We start from the raw sequence: 22,841 nt of genomic DNA, 5'->3' as shown, positions 1-22,841 counted from the left end.
AGGCCCAAATGCTTTAGCTTAACGAGGCCGATAATTCATTTTTTTTAATTACATGTCACATGTTAGTGGGGGAAGGGAAAGCCGTATTTAGGGGCGGCTTGCTTCCCTCTTATGTAAGTAAAGGAAAAAGGTAGGAAGTGGGATACATGTTGTGTAATTGACATCGTCGTTTGCTGATTGATCATTGTGGCGGATATGCACACTTTGTTGTAGTGTTGTAGTTTCCAGCCTGTAATCGCAGGGGCGAGGGGAGGGTCGATATTTCGGATAATTATTGGTACTCTGATGCTGTCATGATGTTCTCTATATCATCTGCATGTGAGGTATGTCATGATGTTCTGGGTAGACGGTTGAAGGGTATGCACCGAAGACTCGTGAAGCAATGCCATGAGGGGAAAATGTATTAAACTTGGACATCAATGGTTTTCAAAAAGATATAGATAAGAAAAATATAGGGGTGGTCACGGCTTGCCGGGACGTCCCGGACTGGCACATAGGGTGATCTACTCGGGCCCGAAGGGAATCTATTAGTTGGGACCTGGCAACACAGTACTCTGCGCACAGCCAAACAACATGCTCGATGTCGTGATAGCCGTTCTCACAAACACAATGATTACTTTCAGCAAGCCCTATACGACGGAAATGCGCGTCAAACGAGTAATGGTTGGACATGATCCTTGACATCGTACGAATAAAGTCCCGGTTCACATCCAACCCCTTAAACCAAGCATTCGTTGATACATTCGGGATAATGGAATGTAGCCACCGTCCCAGATGCTCATTGCTCCATGAGGTTTGCCAACTGTCGAGCGTCCTTTGACGAGAGATACTGAAAAATTCGTTGAAGCAAATTGGTCTTTCGTAAGTGTCGCCTTCTAATGCGCCCACCTTGGCTAAAGAGTCCGCCTTCTCATTGCCCGCAATAGAACAATGTGACGGGACCCAAACCAAGGTAATCTGGTAAGATTTTTCAGATAAAGCACTCAGATATTCCCGTATTTTCCCCAGGAAATACGGCGAGTGCTTTCCAGGCTTCGCCGCACGGATGGCCTCAATGGAGCTGAGACTATCCGAAACGATGAAGTAATGGTCTGAGGGCAGGGTGTTAATGATCCCGAGAGTATACTGAATGGCAGCTAATTCTGCGACGTAAATTGAAGCAGGATCATTGAGTTTGAATGAGGCAGCAAGATTTTCGTTGAAGATACCGAAGCCTGTGGACCCGTCGAGAATTGATCCGTCAGTGTAGAATATTTTGGCGCAGTCGACTTGATGGTATTTGTTATAGAAAATATTTGGGACCACTTGTGGGCGAATATGATCCGGAATTCCACAAATCTCTTCCTTCATGGATGTGTCGAAAAATACAGTTGGATCAGAAGTATCTAAGAGATGAGCACGGTTGACGTTATACGTAGACCAATTGATGTTCTGTGCCATGTAATCGAAGTACAAGGACATGAATCGAGTCTGAGAATTAAGCTCGACAAGCCTTTCGCAATTTGCAATCACCAATGGTTTCAGAATATCGCATCGAATGAGCAATCGATATGAGAGGTCCCAAAATCGATTTTTCAGCAGAAGAACGCCCGCCAGCACTTCGAGACTCATCGTATGGGTCCAGTGCATGCAACCCAAGGCAATACGCAAGCAACGATACTGGATTCGCTCCAGTTTGATGAAGTGTATGTTCGCAGCGGAGCGAAAGCAGAAACATCTGTACTCCAACACTGATAATATCTTTGTTTGGTACAGCCTGATTAGGTCTCCTGGATGGGCACCCCACCATGTTCCAGTTATTGTACGGAAAAAGTTGATCCTTTGTTAACACTTCTGTTTCAGATACCTAATGCGACATCCCCAGGTACCTTTAGAGTCGAACCATACCCGAGATATTTGAATGTTGAAGCCTGAGCAATAGTTTGATCCATTAATTGAAGCTGTAGTTGCGCTGGTTCACGTTTTCTAGAAAATACGACTAGCTCAGTTTTCTCCGTGGAGAACTCGAGACCCAGCTGGAGAGCCCAAGCAGACAAATTGTCCAAGGTATCTTGCAGTGGTCCTTGCAAGTCGACGGCTTTAGGACTTGTAATAGAGACCACACCGTCATCTGCAAGCTGCCTTAGCGCGCAGGAATTGACAAAACATTAGTCAATGTCATTCACGTAAAAATTGTAGAGGAGAGGGCTTAGACATGAGCCCTGGGGAAGGCCCATGTAGCTAAATCGTGATGTCGATAAATCGCCATGCGAGAAATGCATTTGTTTTTCAGACAACAGGTTTAGCAAAAAGTTATTTAAAATTGGCGAAAGACCATGCTGGTGCAACTTCTCATAAAGAATGTTGATCGAAACTGAATCGAAAGCCCCCTTAATATCCAAGAATACTGATGCCATCTGCTCTTTGTTAGCATATGCCATTTGAATTTCTGCTGAGAGCAACGCAAGGCAATCGTTCGTCCCTTTGCCTTTGCGGAAGCCAAATTGTGTATCTGACAGTAAGCCATTTGTTTCGACCCAATTATCGAGGCGAAACAAGATCATTTTTTCGAATAACTTCCGGATACAGGACAGCATTGCAATCGGACGATACGAATTGTGGTCGGAGGGTGGTTTTCCTGGTTTTTGGATGGCGATGACCCTCACCTGTCTCCAGTCATGTGGGACAATGTTACCCTCAAGAAACCTATTAAATAAATTCAACAAGCGTCTTTTGGCAGTGTCTGGCAGATTCTTCAACAAGTTGAATTAGATTCTATCTGGCCCCGGGGCTTTATTGTTACATGATAAGAGAGCAAGTGAGAACTCCACCATCGTAAACGGTGTTTCGTTCGCGGTATTGTAAGGCGACGCGGCGCGGTAAATTTTCGGAATCCGGACAAACCTTCTTGGCGAAATCGAATATCCAACGGTTTGAATATTCCACGCTCTCGTTAGTACTGTTTCGGTTTCGCTTACGTCGGGCCGTGTCCCAAAGAGTGCTCATCGATGTTTCTCTTGTTAACCCGTCGACAAACCGGCGCCAGTAACTGTGTTTCTTGGCTTTCATAAAATTTTTCATTCGCTTTTCTAATATCGCGTACAGTCGATAGCTAGCGACTAACTCGTCGTTCCGGAAGGCTTTATACGCGGCAGCCTTCTCCGCGTACACGTCTGAGCACTCTTTGTCCCACCACGGGTTGGGAGAACGTTTTTGGATGTTCACGTCGGGTACTCGTTTCGTCTGAGTTTGAATCGCGCTATCGAGAATCGAGTTGGACAAAAACTTATATTCTTCCTCCGGGGGAAGTACCTGTGTTGAATCGATAGTTTTGGATATCTCAGCAGCGTAGCTCTTCCAATCAATGTTTCGTGTGAGGTCATAGGGAACATTGATTGGTGCCGATGGTCTTGAAGCAGTGGTGATTGCAATTACAATTGGTAAGTGGTCACTACCGTGGGGATCAGATATTACCTTCCACTTGCAATCTAACCGTAGTGATGTCGAGCATAAAGATATGTCCAGTGCACTTGCTTGCGCAGGTGGTCTAGGAATCCGTGTCATTTCCCCTGTGTTCAGAATTGTCATATTGAAGTTGTCACAAAGGTCTTGAATTGTCGAAGATCGATTATCGTCGTATAGACAGCCCCACCCCGTACCGTGAGAGTTAAAGTCTCCAAGCAGCAGGCGGGGCGAGGGAAGGTGTTCAATCACGTTGGAGAATCTTCGATATCCCATCATGGCCCTAGGAGGAATGTAAATAGAAGCAATGCAAAGATTGTTGTTTGACAAGCGACAACTTCAATGCCTGGCGTCGAAGGGAGGTTGATTCGATTGAAGGAGTAGCACTTTTTGATCCCTAAAAGTACCCCCCCATATGAGTCTTCTCGATCCAAGCGGATAATGTTAAAATCGTGGAAGTTGAGGTTTATATTAGAAGTTAGCCATGTTTCACATAGGGAAAATGCATCACAATGATTGTAATTTAGCAAGTGTTTTAATGAATCAATTTTGGGGATAATACTTCTGCAGTTCCACTGTAAAACAGTGATCAGATCCCTGATTCCGTCTAATAAGTTAGCCATCGAAGGATACGATCGCTGTAAGGAGGGGCCATTGTTCAGTCAACTGTTTTAAAAATGTTCTTACTGTTGGTAGAATAGCAACCAGCAAGCTTTTCATAGGATCGGTAATGTTAAAAGCTGTGAATATCCAGTCCACAATGTCAGAAAATTTAAGGAATCCCGTTTTAGGTTGAGTTTCTGACTGCAAAATTGGAGCACTTGGGATTTTTAGTGCCCCGGGGAGTGGAACTCCTGGTTGTATCTCAATTTCCCAAAACCAGGAGGTATTATCTTCGGATTTGTACCAACACTTCCAGTTGATGAATTATTTTTATTTTGTACCCTTGTTTGGGACAACCTAGGACCCTTACGAGGAAGTTCAGGTGAGTTTTGATTAGGTCTTTTTCTAGAGTTTCCAAGCGGAGCCAAAGAATGCCCCTCGCAAGGGTCGTTAGAGGCGTTAACGTCAGTTGGCAAGAGAGCGAATGGGTTTTCGGAGATAAGTGGAACAGCTCTTTTAAGCATTTCTGCGTAAGAGCGTCTGGAGCGATCTTTGGCGGATCGCTTCAGTTTATCCGCGCGAAGTTTGTACGTTGGGCATGTCAAAAGTGCATGCGGATTCTCCCCACAGTAAACACATCTCAGCGGGCCTACTGCAAGTATCATCCGCATGGCGTTCCCCACATTTACCGCATTCAGCTCATGTACTGACAAAGTGATAAAGTTAGTTTTTTTCACTCGCAAGTGAGTCGTAGCTTCCAACAAAAACTTTATTTTCTTCTCGGAAAAAGCTCACCACTGCCAAAATATGAATGAAACTTGTAAGAAATTTTGTTTTATTTGCAATTATTCTGAAATTATAGCTATTCGAAACTATTTGGTTCATACATTTCTCCGAAATGTAATCGGGATATTATGGTGGTTATAAAAATTTGTTCCATAAATAAAGTCGCAACTCGAAACCGAGACCCAATTATGTGATTCTGACGGGAAGCCCTTCCGAGAACCTAGCTCTACAGCCTACTAGAGCTGTAGTGACAACTCCAGAAAAAAAACGAAACCGCGACCCAATCAGTACCAATGTCAAACTTCTTCGTATTTTGGACTACGTAAGAGATTCTGTTAAGACTATCAGAGAGAAGGATCGGCTGTGTATGATACAAAGCTGACACTTTCCAATTAGCTGGATATATTCTTTCCTCGCGTGATCCGAAGAGTTTCATGAATTTACACCATCTCATGAAGTTTTAGCTTGAGTTAGGAGGAACGGGAATTGATGTAGCGGCGGCAACGGTGCTCAACAAATTACATTTCGGAACCGCGCACATGTAGCTTTACGAATAATATTCGAACTATGTTTTACACTCTTTTCGCAAGATGTTTACTCAGCATCTTATAAAATGATGGTTTTCCTTCATTTTTATAATCAATTATCAACAAATTGATCGGTGATTTATTGTTTAAAAGTTACTTTTTACCAATATTCACAGAAAATATATGCACTATGACAACATAATGTAATCAGCAACACTTTGCTTCCAGCGCTATCTGTGAGCGGTTTCAGCGTAGAGTGGAACATTGATCGTTTGTTCTGACTACTATAAAAAGACCTAGACGCATATGCAACATGATCGTCCATTTTTTTGTCTTCTGTTTTGTCTATACAATATTATTTGATTTTTATACTGTAGCATGCGTTTAGGTTACCGAAAGATCTGACAAGAAAGAGAATGCACGGCGCATTGAGCTTGAGCTTGCACTTGTGCGACCAACCCTAGCTGCTACTCCGTTATTGATCGAGACTAGCCGAAATTGCATAGAGAAAAAATAGATGATATTGCCTGGGAGTAACAAACCATTCTTCAATATACAACTCCTGATAATCCCAAATTATTTATTGATCAATACCGGAGCCGGCCAGGCCCGAACGTAGATCGCAGTAGGAAAGGGACGGAATATTAGTCTGACACTTGCTTTAACTAGAGACCGTATATACTACTGCGAACTCCACAAGTGCCACGGCAGGAGGGAGATTGTTAGTAAAGGTAATGATTGGAAATTGTACTAGAGTTTGCGCGTGGTTCAAGATTTTAGGAGTTTCTTAACCACTAGCAGACTCACAAGGTGTAATTACGTTTTAGGAAATATTGTAATGTCGAATAATGAGACAACGTTTAAATTTGTACTTAATTTAAATATTATTTTAACAGTAGATAAACTAGCGGAAGGAAAGCAACAGAGTAATCGAACAGAAAAAATGAGAGTGGAAATTAAACTGGGGCTACAACTGAAAAATATTTATTGTGTACACGACAAGGATATGAAAAAATGTTGACCAATTTAGTACAAAAAACTAGAAAGTCTAAAATATGCAGGAGATGAAGTATAGAGAGTCATATTCATAGTGCTGATATGGCTGAAGAAAATTGGTAAGTTAATGTCGGTTTCTGATGAGACGAAGTCGAAACGCACCCAAGTAATAAGGATTTGTGCCCTTTAAGTGCAAAGGCTGGTTTTACCAAAAATGTTCGTCCTATTAAGAAATTTTAGTATTTACACAATTTTTCTCCTCAGGGTGAAATATAGCATAGTTTACATGGACTGTTCTGCAAGGAAAACTACATGTGAGTGTTATATCGCAAGAATTTTTCCCCCCATGTAACCATTTATGACCAACATCGTATGACTAGTAGCATGATCAACATGGTTCAGTACCTGCAGTCTGTATTCACATGACAGTGCTTCTTATTGAAGGTGTAAGTGTAATGGTTTAATATTTAGAAGGGCCCCAAGGGCAGCAGTCGGATTTGTCGTGAAGCACCAGTCAACGCCATGAGCGCCATTTTTGCAGATGGTTTAGCTTCGACTGAACCGTCACCACTTTTCCCTCTTCGTTTCGATACAACATTCAATAATTAGTATTTGGTAAGTGTCAGCAAATCCGTTGGTTGGAAACCTACGCTCGTTGGGTTTCCTCAACAAGCCATCGGCAATCAGTTTCCATAGCAAAAGAGATGCCACCCTAAGGACAATCACAAATACTCAACTTCCTTATCTCTGCAATCATGCAGATACTCCATGACCGTGCGTCACCTACAAAATAGATTAATATACCCAACTAAGCGAGAAAGCTTTTCGGTGTTGTAAACAACATCGTGTAGCAGAATGATCATTTATTTCTAGGGTTGCCACTCTTCCGGGTTTGACCCGGAGACTCCGGTTTTTGGGAGCAATCTCCGGGCCTCCAGATTTTACATCAATTTCTCCGGGTTTGGTGGGAAGAAGCATAATTTCATTTTTTATGGAATTTAACTGATTCTTTACAAAATATTTAAAAAATCTCAGTTAACTATTACTCTGGTTCAGATTTATTTTGTGATTTTAAGGTGGCAAAGATGAGTTCACCAAATATTGCTGACTTCTTTCACAAAGCAATGAAAATGAAAAACAAATCAAATTTACTATCAATTAAGAAAAGTAATATTTCGCTATATGTTACAATTGAAATGTTGCATCCCACTATTTAAGTCGCTCAAAATGGTGTAAAAAGTTATTTTGCTGCAATTTTACCAAATTACTTCACTGTTACACCAAGGTATGGCAGCTTTGTGCTAATCCAACTGACTAGCTGAACATCAAACGAGTTCTTCCGGTGTTGTTGCTACTCCTGCAGCGACCCTTAACTGTTGGCTAGGGAGGTATGTTTTGCCCCTTTGTTGCGACCTCTGGTGATGAATAACCGACACCACATAGTGCTTCCCATGTGATGCCGCAGCCCTGCCTCGTTTGCTCTCCTTTTTCCGTTGGAGAGCAATTCTCGTTCACTTATCCTGCACAGCGAGAGTAGCTGGTGCTTTGGTATTCTTAACACTCAGTAGGGAAAGTGAAATGCTACATCAGATTAAACCGATAAAACCGTTCTGAAACGTTGAAATTTACAGCTTTACTTTAACGTAGTAATAAATATCGATTAAAGTGCTCTAAAATGCCGAGCAATCGCTTTCCGTCTCGTTCTACTCAAAATCCACCACCCCCCAGGTCAGTGAAAATTTCCGGGTCAAAGCCTCTCCAGAGGTGGCAACCCTATTTATTTCCCACACTGATATGCTTGTTGCATTTTGTGCAACTAAGCTAACGTTCTTGATGTGATGATCGATTAACCGTTCCAAAGCTTTTAAAAGAAAAGAAAGTAAGCGGATAGATTCTTGGCTTCTCCATAGCTTGGGCACCCACCTTTGGCAATAAATCTAACAGTTATTTCTCGCTATGCTTTTGGTAGATATCGAGTAGCAAGACCGGTAAGCATAATCTTATATTTAGCATAAAATCGAATATCTTCAACCTTGCGAGATCATTCATTTAGCAGCTTTTTTGAATGACTTTAACACTTCTCTCCCCTCTTGTGCCGTTTCGTAGGTTCGTTGCATCAAACCATCTTTCCCTCAAACTTAGTAATTATGTTTAGACAAAGAACATTTTCTTACGAGAATTTAAATAAAAAATATTCTGGTTAGATCCAGACATGAGTTGCAACATATTAAGCATTTGCAAGCCTTGAATGCACTGATTCAACGTTAAAATCAACAAGAGAGTTCTGATAAGACCAAAATAGCTTCATTACCCTATTGTACTCAAGAACATTTTAGCCACAACCAGCCGATGTGTTTTCGAGACTTATTTACAAATTTTAACTGCAGTTAATTGCTCAGCGATCATTTGACTTTTCATTTCCTTTATCTCCTAGATTAATTTACAAACAGTCATCAAGAGTACCTGTCCACAATGCGTGAATGTTTCCTTCGTGTGGCTCGTCCCACCACTACTGGTTGGCTTTGAATTGCCGTACTATTGTTGTAATTGTCGATAAAGATGGTCACAATCTATTGTGATGTTATCAGAGCAATTCACGAAGCAACTGCTGTGTGCTAACCGTATTTCTAACAGTCATTTCTTTTTCATTATTCCAGAGCGAGATTCTTTTTCCTTTGGATCAGGAACTATATCCGAACTATGACCAATACGTGGTAAACCATGTTGATCTTGTAATGCTGCAAAAGAATGTCGATGATCAAAAATATCGTTCTACAGATGCCTTCCAGACAGACGTGAGCTGGATTCTGCATAATGCTTCGATTTATCCTAGTAAGCTTCTTTGTGCGAGCATGATTTCAATATAGGTAATATATTTGTGTTTTTACAGATAATAACAAGCTGTTACCAGTAGCAAAAGGTTTGCTAAAAGTCTGCAAACAGGAAATGAATGAAATCGAAGCTTGCAACGAGTGTTACTTCAATGCAAACACTTGCAAAACTTGGTTTACCGAAGTGTGCACTAAACCTCACTTGCTAGTGTGGGCCAAGTTAAAGGGGTTTCCCTTCTGGCCTGCGAAACTGATGTCTGTGAATAATAATCAGCTGGTAGATGTGCGCTTCTTTGGAGATCATGATCGGGCGTGGGTACCAATCAAAGAATGTTTACTATTCTGTGAGAAAGACCCCAACACAAAACAGCATCGTCGTTCCAATATGGCGGAATGTATGCTGGAAGCTGATAGGTATATTGCAAAGTTGGAGAAAAAGTTTGGTCAATTTCAATATGCCGAGTTTCGAACTCAGGTTGAAGCGAATAAGTTAGATGAACATCTAGAAGCAATGATTCCTGGCGTAATGAAAAGAATTGCTGAGAATGGAGATTCTCAGAAGGCAAAGCTCATGCTAAGGATTATTAAAACGGCAGATAACTTCCTTTCGGTTTCGCCGGTGTCAACCAACCCCATAAAGACATCTACACCAAAAGTGGCTCGTAGTAATAGCATTGCGTCTTCGGAGAAAATCAAGAATGACGCTTTGGAAACCCCAAAACAGCAACCGCCCGAGAAAGTTGAACCATTAGACGGACAAAGCTCACAGACAAACTCGGAATCCAGCAAAAGTAGCAGTTTGGACTTGGCAACTGAACCAAACGCAACCCGGTCGTACAGCACAAGAAAACGGAAGAGTGTTAGCCCCTCCGAGGAAGTAGCTGCGAAGGAAACGATTCCAGAAACGTCACGAGAGTTTAAAAAACGAAGCAATCGAAACATCTCTGAGCATAGAATAAAAGATGAGAAATCTGAATCGATTACTCCGGAATCATTGCCAGCCGCTGCACCACGTTGCTATCCCAACAGAAAACGGAAAAGTGTCAGCCCAGCTATGGACACAAATAAAGATCAGAAGCACAGTAAAGTGGAATCAGTGGTAATACAACGCGAATCCGATAGCTGGAAAACGGTACCGGCAACGAGAAAACGTAAGTCCAAATCGAGATCTAGTGACGACAGGGGGGAGATGAAAGAAGCGAAAGTTACTGAAATCAGTGGTACACAAACATTGGGGGAAGAAACCATACCAAAGCCACCGGTAAAGGAAGATGAACAGACGAACACTCCCGCTATTAATGACGACCAAAAGAATACTGTCTCTACGAGCGTTGAACACGTTCAAACAATGGATAAACCTCTCGCCAACAAAGAAATTAGTATCCCACTGGTTCCATTATCATCAAATGAAATTAAAACTGAACCTACCGAGGAAGAACCTCCACCCGACCCATTGCCATGTGTTGAAAATCCACCAGCAGTGCAACAAATTTTACCTTCTAATCAACTAGAACCATCAACAGAGAATGATATCTCCAAAAATGCACCCTCCATTGCTCCTAATGAACTATTACCAATTAAATCAGAACCATTGTCGGACGATGATGGTGAATCACTAATGGCTAGTGATACTACTGCAACGCCTAATATGAGCGAAACCTACAACCAGGTTGTGAACCCAAATCAAGTACTGATTCGTACTAGCAATAGAATAGTGGTCAAAGACATCAACCAACTAACCAATCAAATTGGACCCCGTCCGAACACAGCCGTCAACACTAACGGACAACCGCTGGTCTTGACGCCCATTGAGAAACCGAAGAGTTTGCCGAAATCGCTCCCTAAACCACAAACTGCTAATGTTCCACAAAAATGTCGTAAAGTAGTACCCAATCAGCCCAATTTTACTCATTTGATCAGATCATCTGCGCAACAAAGTGGAATGGCAGTTACATTGACAAACAGTTTTCCTGGGGGCAAGAATGGCAGCAGTATGATGCACATGGTACACATTCCAAGTCCACTTCCACCGGCTGGTGACCAACAAATTCGATCGGATCAACCGAACGATGCAGCACCATCAAATCCCGTCAATCAGAATCGGCCGCAACAGCAAGCAAATTCCCATGATTCAGTTGCCCCTGCTAACGTCCCGGTTAGGAACTCAATGCAGCCAGTACCAACAACCGTCATAGGTACACCTATCAATGTTGCTTCAGCGGCAGGCACTTCAACGACTACAAGTCCATCAGCGGGTGAAGGCCAACATATGATGTCTGGCTTTATTACACCCAGCCTTGCTGCTGCCGTTACAGAAACGATAGTGTCTACACCACCGAAAATGCAGTCACGACCAAGTGGTGCTCTGCGATCGGAAGGTGATTGTGTTTATCCATCGGGTGCGGGTCCCGTGTCACAAATATTAATTAATAACTCCTACAAGGTGAGGTTCTATCGTTTTAAAGTGTGTAAAACAAATAATTTTGTTCCATTTCTAGATGGCCGACTTTTTCCGATCCGTGATCGAAGACACGCTGGCAGATCTATCAAACAACAGTGGTGCCCTGGAGGCGAAGGTCAAAGTGTTGGAGTTAGAAATTGAAAAACTTAAGCATTGTCATCAGCAGGAGATCACCAAGCTCAAACACAATTCCGATCTTGTGCTGTGTGAAATGCGCAAAAATATGGACTTGGAGAAGGCTCGAATCATAAACGAGGTTCGCAAACAGTGCGAAATCGAACGGATTCGTGCCGTGGAAGAAGCTAAAAAGAAACAGTGGTGTATCAACTGCGGAAAGGAAGCGCTATTCTACTGCTGCTGGAATACTTCCTACTGTGATTATCCGTGCCAACAGCAGCATTGGGCTACTCATATGAACAATTGTACGCAAAGTCAGTTCAATTTGCCGAGCACAGCGATTGCCAGTAAACCATCGAATGTGATCAACAGTAAAGTGACTGCTCAGCATATCACTACGCCAAAGATCACCACCGTCCAGACATTGAATTTGAATGGACGATCTGGTCTGACGATACAACCTGCTCAGCAGCATCAGACCCAACAGCAGCAACACCAGGCCCAACAACAGCAAATTATACTCCCACTGGCGCGAGGCGGAGCTCAACTTGGCAAAGGACAGCCCTTCCAACGATTGGTAAATTGAACCTGTTTTGTTACTGAGACATTAATTAGCTAACTCCCATTTTTTTTTAATTTTCCTTGTTTTTCTATCCTACTGTCTCCTATATTAAAGCGTTAATTTTTAGTTCGTCAATACCGTCGCGCCACATGTGATGCATCCGAATGAATTGGTTTTGTAAATTGGATATGTTAGAATATCTGCTACTGGTGCGCAGATTTTATAAAATTATCATTTTAAGTTTCCAATACAAGAAATAACGAAGTACGTCAGAGTGCAACATTTCTATTTTGTAGTTGAGAAATATTCGCCTGTCTAGTGAGCGTACAGAATTGTTTGTTTCGATAATGCATGGTCCCTCAGTAGCTCTATTTCTTATAAGTATAGTTGTGTTTCTTCTTATCGCATACTGGTGACATCTGTGAGCAAAGCACATAAGGCTGGTTGGTGTATCGTCTAATGTATGTATTCAGTTCGCTTGCTTTTCGAGCATCATTTTTCCTAGCTACTTCTATGACAACGTCAATACAACTATATATTTTTCGATCGCGTTGTTTTTTTAAATATAACATAAATAATTCGTTCTTTCGTTATTTTTATGCAAGCCTGAGCGAATGAGTTGTCCGTGAGATTTTCAATGCATTTTGTTGGTTTACTTCGGGTGCGGGAATAATTTTTTTTGCAGTTTTGTTAAGATTTTCATCCCAGTTTATGTCCAACAAAGTGCTAACGATGCTGTCGTAGTCAGTGTTTTAGATCATAGATGATAGAACTTTTGATGTCTTCAAAATTCACTCCTATGTTATCAGAGATTACAAGATGTAGTGGGGGATGGTGTCGCACATACTTGACTAAAGAAGTTGGAGTAGTGCAGCTATACGGGCACTTACAAACGGAGGTGTAATGTAGGTGCATTCTCGTTGATGACATTATTGATTGGCCGAAGAGTTGCGCCGCTGCAGCTGTCTAGAATACAACTGATATTGCTGAGGAGCGCAAATTTTTCAATATTCAATAGTAGAAGTCGCCCAGTATAACAGAGCCGGGGCGGCGATCGAGATGATGAAAGAAACGAAAGAAATAAAATCATGAATTTTATCAGGCGAAAATACACGACACACAGGAACATATTGCGATCGGCAAGTTTCGCTGATAGTTACACTTGTTCGGAGCGGCAGATTTGAATGACGTCATCCACGACTATTAAAAGAATATCATTCCTCGAGCGAGTTCATTCTCCCGTCGAACGTCGGGCCGTAAAGAACAGCACTGCGATGAGTGCTGCATTTGATCACTGCTACCGCTGGGGGTGGGTGCGACGACAGGTCTAGGCATCCAGCAGCCAAGCGCTCGTGATGTTTCCTTTCCATGGCTCTGATTGGCTGTATTGATTTTGCTGATGACGTCATCCTTCGATATATAACTTTCAGCATTGCTCGGGCGAGCTCACTCTCTGGTCGAACGTCGGAGCGGAGACGATAGTAGGAGCCGACAGATATATTTAAATTATGCAGTGCGCTGTGTGCTGCTATGTACACCACAACTTGAAAGTTACGGCACTCAGTGCTAGTTGAGAGCATGCCGTTGCGATGAATCTAGTATCGCGTTGCTTTTTGCGACACTAGAGTTTATAAACTGACAAAAAACAAATCGACGGTTCTCAAATTTGGAAAGCCAATTGTTTTGAGCTTCGTGGAACACCTTGAAGCTCGGTGTATTTACACAGGCACACTCTCGCTCTCGATTTATTTAGGTACTCGTTCCGCATAAAAGATTAAAATTTGTGCGTATCGAAAATGTTAAGCCCTAGTTAGCTCGACCCATATCGTAACCCTACCCATTGGGGCCGTACACAAATGACGTAGCTTTTTTCGGCGAATTTCGATCCCTCCCTCCCACTCGTAGCATTTTGTCACAATATTCCTCCTCGTCATATATCGCCACAAATTTTCTACACCCCTCTACCCCCTGAAATACTACGTCATTTATACATGGCCCCTGACACCGTACTGGCTGTTGTTTAAGACGGTATGCATTGATCGAAATGGTAAAGCGAAAATCGAAGAGTGACTAAAATATTCTCTAATTTTAGGTCATATAAATAAAACGAAAGAAATATATTGTAATTTAACTCGAAGTCGAACCTTATCGACTCAACAAAAGTATGTTTCAAAGCAATTGCTTAAATACACAATACATTTTTAAATAAATGCATATCATATGAATGATTTCGCACTGTCTAAGTAGTTCTTTTTAGATTTGTTATATGTGCGGAAAAACTGTACATGCTTTTAATATGATGACAAACGATGTAAAATGTTTGAAGTATTCGTAAAATATGATTGACGTATGATTGTATATATCCAAACACATAAAATATGTGCAAGTTTCGTTGGCATCAAATAACTCAACTGATGTTTGACAACCCATAAAATGAATACTTTGTCCGACCATATCCGTGAAGAGAATAAACGTGCGATATTTCGATTATTGTATCGATTTTGTGGGCCGTTCTCGGCAAATTTAAGAATAAGAGAAACGAAAGCATTGAAATTGAAAGATAGGTATTCTAGAGCGAATCAGTTATAAACATAACACAGAAAACTAGGACTAGGCAGGCTCATATGGCCATGATCGAAAGGAAATGTGAAGAATTCATTGTCTTCTGCAGGTAGGAGTTTGGCTTTCCATCCAAGTTTACCGCACGGTCGTTGATAGAACATAACTCATCATCATGTTTTATCGCCGACGCCGCGAATTATATTGCACACTACATTTTCAATGTCACCGTGGCCGTGTCCTGCACACAACCCTTTAATTTTTTTGCCGCTAGGTGGCACTGTATGCATAGTACCATTACTGTAAGTGAAAATAAGAAACATAATTTAATTGTCTACAACTTTCTCGAAGGCTACTAGTGAATCCCCCTTGTGTAAAAGAAGTTATTAAACTTTTAACGAAGTGATGTCTGAGTCAGTTCTGCATGGGACCTAGCAGTGCATGATTTTGTATCAGCACACGATTCGCACGAACTAAACATTTTTGTGAACTAATCGTTAGGTTTAGCTCAATAGTATGTTCAGAAGAATTATAGTAAATAATACGAGTCATGTTTTGGTTATAACGCTTTAGGTCCACAGTTTACCGCATAGAGGGCCTTTTCAACAAAAAGAGATAGAAATGTCTTCAACAAAGTTGTAGAACAGGCTTATGCAATAAATCTTCCGAACATCTCGATGTGCTATCTCTCTTCTATGCAAAGTTAGTGTTGGCGCTCTCTATATGGTCACAGGTGGAACTAAAATTTTCTAACCAAAGCATAACTCGTATTATGTGCTATAATTTTTCTGAACATACTATTGAGCTAAACCTAACGATTATTTCACAAAAATGTATAATTCGTGGGAATTGACTACTGATACTCAACCGTGCATCTGCTAGGCCCCACTTAAACATCACTTCGTTAAAAGTTTAATAACTTCTTTTAACAAAGCCGGATTCACTAGCAGCCTTCGACAAAGTTGTAGATAATTATTTTTTTTACTTATTTTCACTTACAGTAATGATACGATGCATACAGTGCCACCTAGCGGCAAAAATGCGAGTTAGTGGTTTTTCTCTATGTAAATTGTCGAAAAATCCCATACAAACTTCAGGCCCGTTGGTTCGGTAGCTAGACTTATCCGATTTGCTTCAAATTCGGTGCAAGTACTGGTGGGACCAGGAATCGACTCAGGAGTGGGCCGATTGAGTTTTAAAAAAAAATGTCTGGGCGGTCTAATACACACATTGACCGTTACATATGCTCGCTAGCGAATGACGGATCTCAATAGTGGCATGTCTGTAATAATATACGTAATAATATACGGCCAAGGACAGAGGCGAGGCCTTGTGGTTGAAAACCGACAAGGACAAATATGCCGATGTCCTAAAGTCGATGAAGGCAGCCGAAAGCCTTTCGGCCCTTGGGCAAGATGTGCGTAGTGTGAGACGCACCAACACGGGAGAAATGCTTCTGGTGCTGAAGCGAGGCGCACAATCTAGTGCGGTATACAAGGCCTTGGCCCAAGAGGTCCTTGGTGAGGGCGCCCAAGTCAGGTCGCTAGGGGCGGAAATGACTCTCCAGTGCAAGCACTTGGACGAGTTCACGACCGCAGAAGACGTCGTCGCAGCCGTTAAGGAGCATTGCGACGTCACAATTGAGCGGGCCTCTGCGCGATTGAGAGATGGACCCTCTGGCACCCAAGTAGCCTACCTCAGGCTACTGAAGGCGGATGCCAAAAAGGTAACCGAGAAAGGGAAACTGAAGATCGGCTGGTCGGTATGCCCTATTAGTATACCCCAGCCGCCTTCAGTGGATAGGTGCTATCGGTGCCTTGAGTCCGGCCACAAAGCATACGAGTGCAAAGGCATAGATAGGAGCAAACTATGTCGTCGCTGCGGCGAGGAGGGACATAAAGAGCGGGGGTGCACTAAGGCACACAAGTGCCTTATCTGCACCGCTAAGAAGCAAGCCCATAAACATACTATGGGCTGACCTTCGTGTCCCTTCGGTGAGTTAAATAAGAAGAAGCCGTGAACGTCACACAGCTAAATCTTAACCATTGTGCAGCAGCCCAACAGCTGCTGTGGCAGTCGGTCTCGGAGTCGAGGACAGATGTCGCCCTCTTATCAGACCCGTACCGCATCCCTGCCGGCAACGGCAATTGGGTGTCGGACGGGTCTGGAATGGTGGCAATCTGTCCAACGGGACGGTTCCCGGTTCAAGAGGTAATACACCCCTTCGCCGAGGGTGTGGCGATTGCCAAGATCAATGGTGTGTTCTATTGCAGCTGCTACGCCCCACCAAGGTGGCCAATAGAACAGTTCTACCAGATGATCGACAGGCTCTCGTCGGACCTAGTGGGCCGGAAACCGGTAGTCATAGCGGGAGATTTTAACGCTTGGGCAGTGGAGTGGGGCAGCCGCTGTACAAATAGCAGGGGTCAAGCGCTAATGGAAGCGCTTGCGAAACTCGATACTGTACTAGCTAATAATGGGTCCGCTAGTACATTCCGTAGAAACGGAGTGGAGGCGAGGATTGACCTAACATTTGCCAGCCCGAGTCTGGCTCCAGGCATGGAATGGAGGGTAGACGAAGGCTACACCCATAGCGATCATTTAGCAATCCGCTTTAAGATCAACTATGGTGTGCAGCATCCGAGCGCAGGAGATCCCTGTCAGGTACGCGGGTGGAAGTCCAATCACTTCGACAGCGAAGCTTTCACCGCGGCCCTGGGACTGGAGGCCAACACCGACAGTCTAAGCGGGGATGCGCTGGTAGCTGTTCTATCACGCGCGTGCGACGCCACTATGCCGAGAAAAACACTGCCAAGAAACGGTAGATGCCCGGTATACTGGTGGAGTGCCGAGATTGCAGCTCTACGGTCAGCCTGCCTCAGAGCTAGATGTAGGATGCAAAGGGCTCGCACCGAGGATGCAAGAGAGAACCGCCGTGAAGTGTTTCGAGCTGCGAAATTGGCCCTTAACAAGGCTATTAAAAGCAGCAAGAGAGCGTGTTTCGACAACCTGTGTGAGAGTGCCAACGCGAATCCGTGGGGTGACGCCTACCGGATTGTGATGGCCAAGACCAAAGGGGGCTCCTCACCCCCAGAACGGTCTCCGGACCGGTTGGCAACGATTATCGAAGTACTCTTCCCGTCTCGAGCCACAAGCCCCTGGCCACCTGCACTACGAGACAGTGCGGGCACGGTCGAAATGGTGGCTCCAGTGACGAATGAAGAACTACTCGCAGTGGCTAAATCCCTAGCAATGAACAAAGCTCCAGGGCCGGATGGAGTTCCAAACAACGCTCTCAAGGCAGCGATCATAGCGAACCCGAACATGTTCAGGCTAGCTATGCAGAGATGCCTTGACGAGTGCCGTTTCCCCGATAGATGGAAAAGGCAGAAATTGGTGCTGTTGCCGAAGCCCGGGAAGCCGCCAGGCGACCCATCGGCGTACAGACCAATTTGTCTGATCGACACGACTGGCAAACTGCTTGAGAGGATCATCCTCAACAGGCTCACCCCGTACGCGGAAGGTACGGACGGTCTGTCAAGCAACCAGTTTGGCTTTCGGAAGGGTAAGTCCACAGTGGACGCTCTCAACTCAGTGATAAATACTGCCGAGATAGCGATCCAACGAAAAAGGCGAGGTATTCGATACTGTGCGTTAGTGACACTTGACGTGAAGAACGCATTCAACAGCGCAAGCTGGGATGCCATCGCGCTCTCGTTGCACCGGCTTAGCCTACCGGTGGGTCTGTACCGGATCCTGGAAAGTTACTTCCAAAACCGCGTACTGCTATACGAGACCGATGCCGATCAGAAAAGGGTTCCGATTACCGCCGGAGTCCCGCAGGGCTCGATCCTAGGTCCGGTGCTATGGAACCTCATGTATGACGGGGTTCTGAGACTGAAGTTCCCTCCAGGGGTCAAGATCGTCGGCTTTGCCGACGACGTAACCTTGGAGGTCTACGGGGAGTCAATTCCTGATGTAGAACTAACCGCAGAACACGCGATTAGCAAGGTGGAGGAATGGATGAGCGCGAGAGGCCTGGAGCTCGCTCATCATTAGACGGAGGTAGTTATCGTCAACAACCGCAAGTCGGCACAACATGCAGTTATCCATGTGGGAGAAGTCGCGATCACTTCACAGCGAAATCTGAAGTCTCTCGGAGTCATTATAGACGACAAGCTGACCTTCGGCAGCCATGTCGACTATACGTGCAAGAGAGCGTCGACTGCTGTTGCGGCTCTATCGAGAATGATGTCCAACAGCTCAAAGGTGTGCGCCAGTAGACGTAGGTTACTGGCAGGCGTTGCCGTATCTATCCTCAGGTACGGCGGCCCGTCATGGTCTGCCTACCGCACGGTATCACACGATGCATCCTGCGTGATAGCGAGCATGATGCCAGTCGGGCTGGTCATTCGGGAAGATGAGGAGTGCTTTGAGCTACGTGGAAATAGGGGAGCCCGCGAGCGCACCAGGGTGACCTCGGTCGCCAGATGGCAGCGTGAGTGGGACAACTCCTCGAAAGGTAGGTGGACCCACCGGCTGATACCTAGCATATCGAGCTGGGTGGGAAGACCCCATGGGGAAGTTCACTTCCACCTGACACAATTCCTGTCAGGCCATGGCTGTTTCCGTCAGTACCTCCACAGGTTCGGGCACGCGGAGGTCCCAGTCTGCCCGGACTGCCCAGGTGTAGATGAAACTGCCGAACACATACTGTTCGTATGTCATCGGTTCGACGTCGAAAGAAGAGCAATGCTTGACGTCTGTGGCTGGGACACAACCCCTGATACCCTTATTCAGCGGATGTGTCAATCGGTGGAGAAGTGGAACGCAGTCTCGGCTGCTACCATCCAGATTGCCAGTAGGCTACAGGTAATCTGGCGAACCGAGCAACAGACGACGGGCACGGCTAACTTGTGATTGGTTAGCTGGAGCGAAAAAGGCCAAGCGCAAAAAAGGGAGTGAATGGTCTGTTCATGCCGGGGCAGGTTTGGCGCAGCGAATGGCAACCGCGTAAGGGGTAAACCCAGCCACCCCGAAGCAAGACAGAAGAGTGAGTGTATAGGCGTATAAGTGGACTGCCTCATGCCAAGACGGGAGGGTCGTAGCGTAGTATGTTGGAACTTAGCTATCGATGCCTCATGGCGTGGCAGAGGAGTGAAAGGGTGAGCATCCAAGTCAGTCTCACACGGCATGTTAAGGGTGAGCATAAAAGTCAGCCTCACAGGTATGGTAGAGGCTAGCACAAAAGTCAGCCTAGCAAGGAATGAAAAAGGTGAGCACACAAGTCAGCCTCGCATGGTATGTCAGAAGTGGGGCCTAAGAAAAATGTCCCACATGGGATGCCAGGGGGAGTGACAAAGGTACAATAGAGTGGCACGATTGAGAGTGAATCAGGTGATAGGGTGAGCACCCAAGTCAGCCTCACATGGTATGGGTGGGGCGAGCACAAAAGTAAGCCTAGCAAGGAATGAGTAAGGTGAGCACACAAGTCAGCCTCGCATGGTATGTCAGAAGTGGGGCCTAAGAAAAATGTCCCACATGGGATGCCAGGGGGAGTGACAAAGGTACAATAGAGTGGCACGATTGAGAGTGAATCAGGTGATAGGGTGAGCACCCAAGTCAGCCTCACATGGTATGGGTGGGGCGAGCACAAAAGTAAGCCTAGCAAAGAATGAGTAAGGTGAGCACACAAGTCAGCCTCGCATGGAACGTAAAAGGTGAGCACAAAAGTCAGCCTCATGTGGGAGTGTTTGAGAGTGAATCAAAGTGCGATTGAGAGCACCCAAGTAAGCCTCATACAGGATGTATGAACGCGTGAGTGAGAGTGAATGAGTACATTTAGTACAGCCATCCCCCCAGAAGTAATACCGAGAGGTAGTTCCTGGGAGGAATGATGGCGGAGCCCAATGGAGTTTAGTCGGTATTAATGGCTGGTCACCATTCGAATCCGACACGCCCCCAGTGCACCCCGTGTGGCAGATTGGACCCTACCAATAGCACGTGTACTGGGCTAGGACATAAAGGTCTTCTCCATTGTAAAAAAAATATGCTATGGTGTTAACAGTTATGTGTCCAACAAAAAAACACCTTTAACAGGCCAACGAGGGTACCCGGGTACCCACAAATTGGAATGCTCATAACTATGGCTGCCTTTAACCGATTTGGACACTTTTAGATATTTTGGATTCAGGAACTCGTCTACTTTTTGATTTTGTACAATAGAACCGGAATAATGGATCTGGTTTTTGGTAATCCGGATTTTCCGGAGTAATGTTCCAGTACTATGATATGATTTGTAAATTTTAATAATGTCCTAGCAATATGAGTATCACAACTCTTCAAATTGTCTCGGAAGTCTGTTTTTTATTGTTACGGGACCCTATGGCAATTTGAAAAAGGGAATTGGAATGGAATGGCCACTCACGGCCCCACGGGAACCTGCTCCGGAATGTCCGTTCCGGGGTCAAATCACCAAATGGTTCAAAAAGCACGAGATACAGCCTACTGATGCAATTCCAAGAATTTTGATACCCATATTGCTAGTATTCCATTGAAGTTCGCAAATAGTACCCCAGCACTGGAACCTGCTTCCGGAAACCCGGATTCCCGGGAACCGAATGAAGTAACCCGATTCATTTTTAGCAAGTCCAAAATTGGATGAGTTCCTGAATCCAAAACGGCCAAAAGTATCGAAATCGGTTGGATATTACCTTAGTTATGGGCATTTTAGTTTTGTGGGTACCCGGGTACCCACGTCGGCCTGTTACGTAGTAAAAAAATTCAGGAGCCCCTCCTCACTACTATATCAACAATATTATTAACCCAAAAGCTTGACTTAGTGAAGTTCTAAGATGTCACAAAATTTCAATTTCCAGCTATGGATAAAACATAGGAATTTAATTAATTGAAACTTAAAAAGGTACCCGGGTACCGCGTCGGACACACAACGGTTAAATCAGACAGTTCTATTGGCAAATGAGAAGATTTGAGAAGTTTCAGTTAACGAGTTTAAGTAACCTTTTGTAGATAATTTATTTAAACTTTATTGATTTTTCGATTATTTCTCGAGAATCTAAATAGTTACCATCATCATTTTAATAATTCAGATTGTTCGTCGGGAAATGCTTCATAATTTGTTCTTGGACATGATACATTTATCTCTTCTTGTTCCCGAGTTTTGCGACTTTGGGTAATTGAACTTGAATATTATTTTCTATTATACTACCTCTGTTTGGAAAAGTATGCCATTTATCTTTTTTATTTTAAATGGAGAGCCAAGCATATTTTACAGAGAAAAATGTATTGATACCTTTTAGTTAAGTGAATTTAACATTCTTTTGCTAAATTAGTGTTGAAATTAGTGCTGTTATGAGTTATTTTGAGAATTTCCTGATAAAGTAGATATTTATTTAATTCGATATACAGGTAAACTCGATATAACGTACATCTCGGTTTAAAAATTTTACGTTTTATCGAAGAATACAAAATGCTCACAGAATTGTTCATAGTACTTTATTTTGTAGAATTTTGGTAACGCGTAACTAAATTTGAAAACTAACCTACCCAGCAGTGTGAAACAACTTTTCTCATAAGAAAATTTAAGTGGCTCCATAAAAAAGATGCCCCAATTATTATTTTTTGCTTGTATAAATTAAATTTATTAAAAATATTATTATTTTGACTCCTATCCTGATTTTTAAGTCATTAGTCATTATTATTCTGTCTGGGCTTGTAAAGTGCTTTTAATATTCGCATCGTCTGCGTTCATTAAAAGCAATTTATGAACTTTAATCATTAGAATAGACTATAAAGATCCAGTTGTATCCACGATTCAACAATTTCTGAAAATATATCTCAGTCCGCTAACCGGATTCCTAACTACTCCAACCGGTCGTAAAATGTGCACAGTTGTCCGTGTAACTACAGATATGATCTCTTACACTTATTTATTTGAT

General features: G+C 43.7%; 1 protein-coding gene across 8 annotated transcripts in view; it reads left to right on the top strand.

The window, feature by feature from the left end:
• The window catches only part of LOC131684351 (MYND-type zinc finger-containing chromatin reader ZMYND8-like), a 33,954-nt gene that overhangs the window by 5,750 nt on the left and 5,363 nt on the right, over positions 1 to 22,841 (top strand). For 7 of the 8 annotated variants that reach the window (XM_058967152.1, XM_058967155.1, XM_058967154.1 and 4 more), the window contains 3 exons: positions 9,011 to 9,185; positions 9,244 to 11,627; positions 11,683 to 12,339. In XM_058967152.1, the coding sequence (XP_058823135.1) occupies positions 9,011 to 9,185; positions 9,244 to 11,627; positions 11,683 to 12,339 (3,216 nt within the window). Of the gene's footprint in view, positions 1 to 9,010; positions 9,186 to 9,243; positions 11,628 to 11,682; positions 12,340 to 12,438; positions 12,592 to 22,841 lie in introns of those variants that run through there. The other variant, XM_058967156.1, reaches the window with a different exon arrangement.

This window comes from Topomyia yanbarensis, chromosome 2 (genome assembly GCF_030247195.1).
Source record: "Topomyia yanbarensis strain Yona2022 chromosome 2, ASM3024719v1, whole genome shotgun sequence".
Classification (NCBI taxonomy): Eukaryota; Metazoa; Arthropoda; class Insecta; order Diptera; family Culicidae; genus Topomyia; species Topomyia yanbarensis.
Note: the sequence above shows the minus strand (reverse complement) of the source record. Positions and strands in the feature narration are given on the sequence as shown.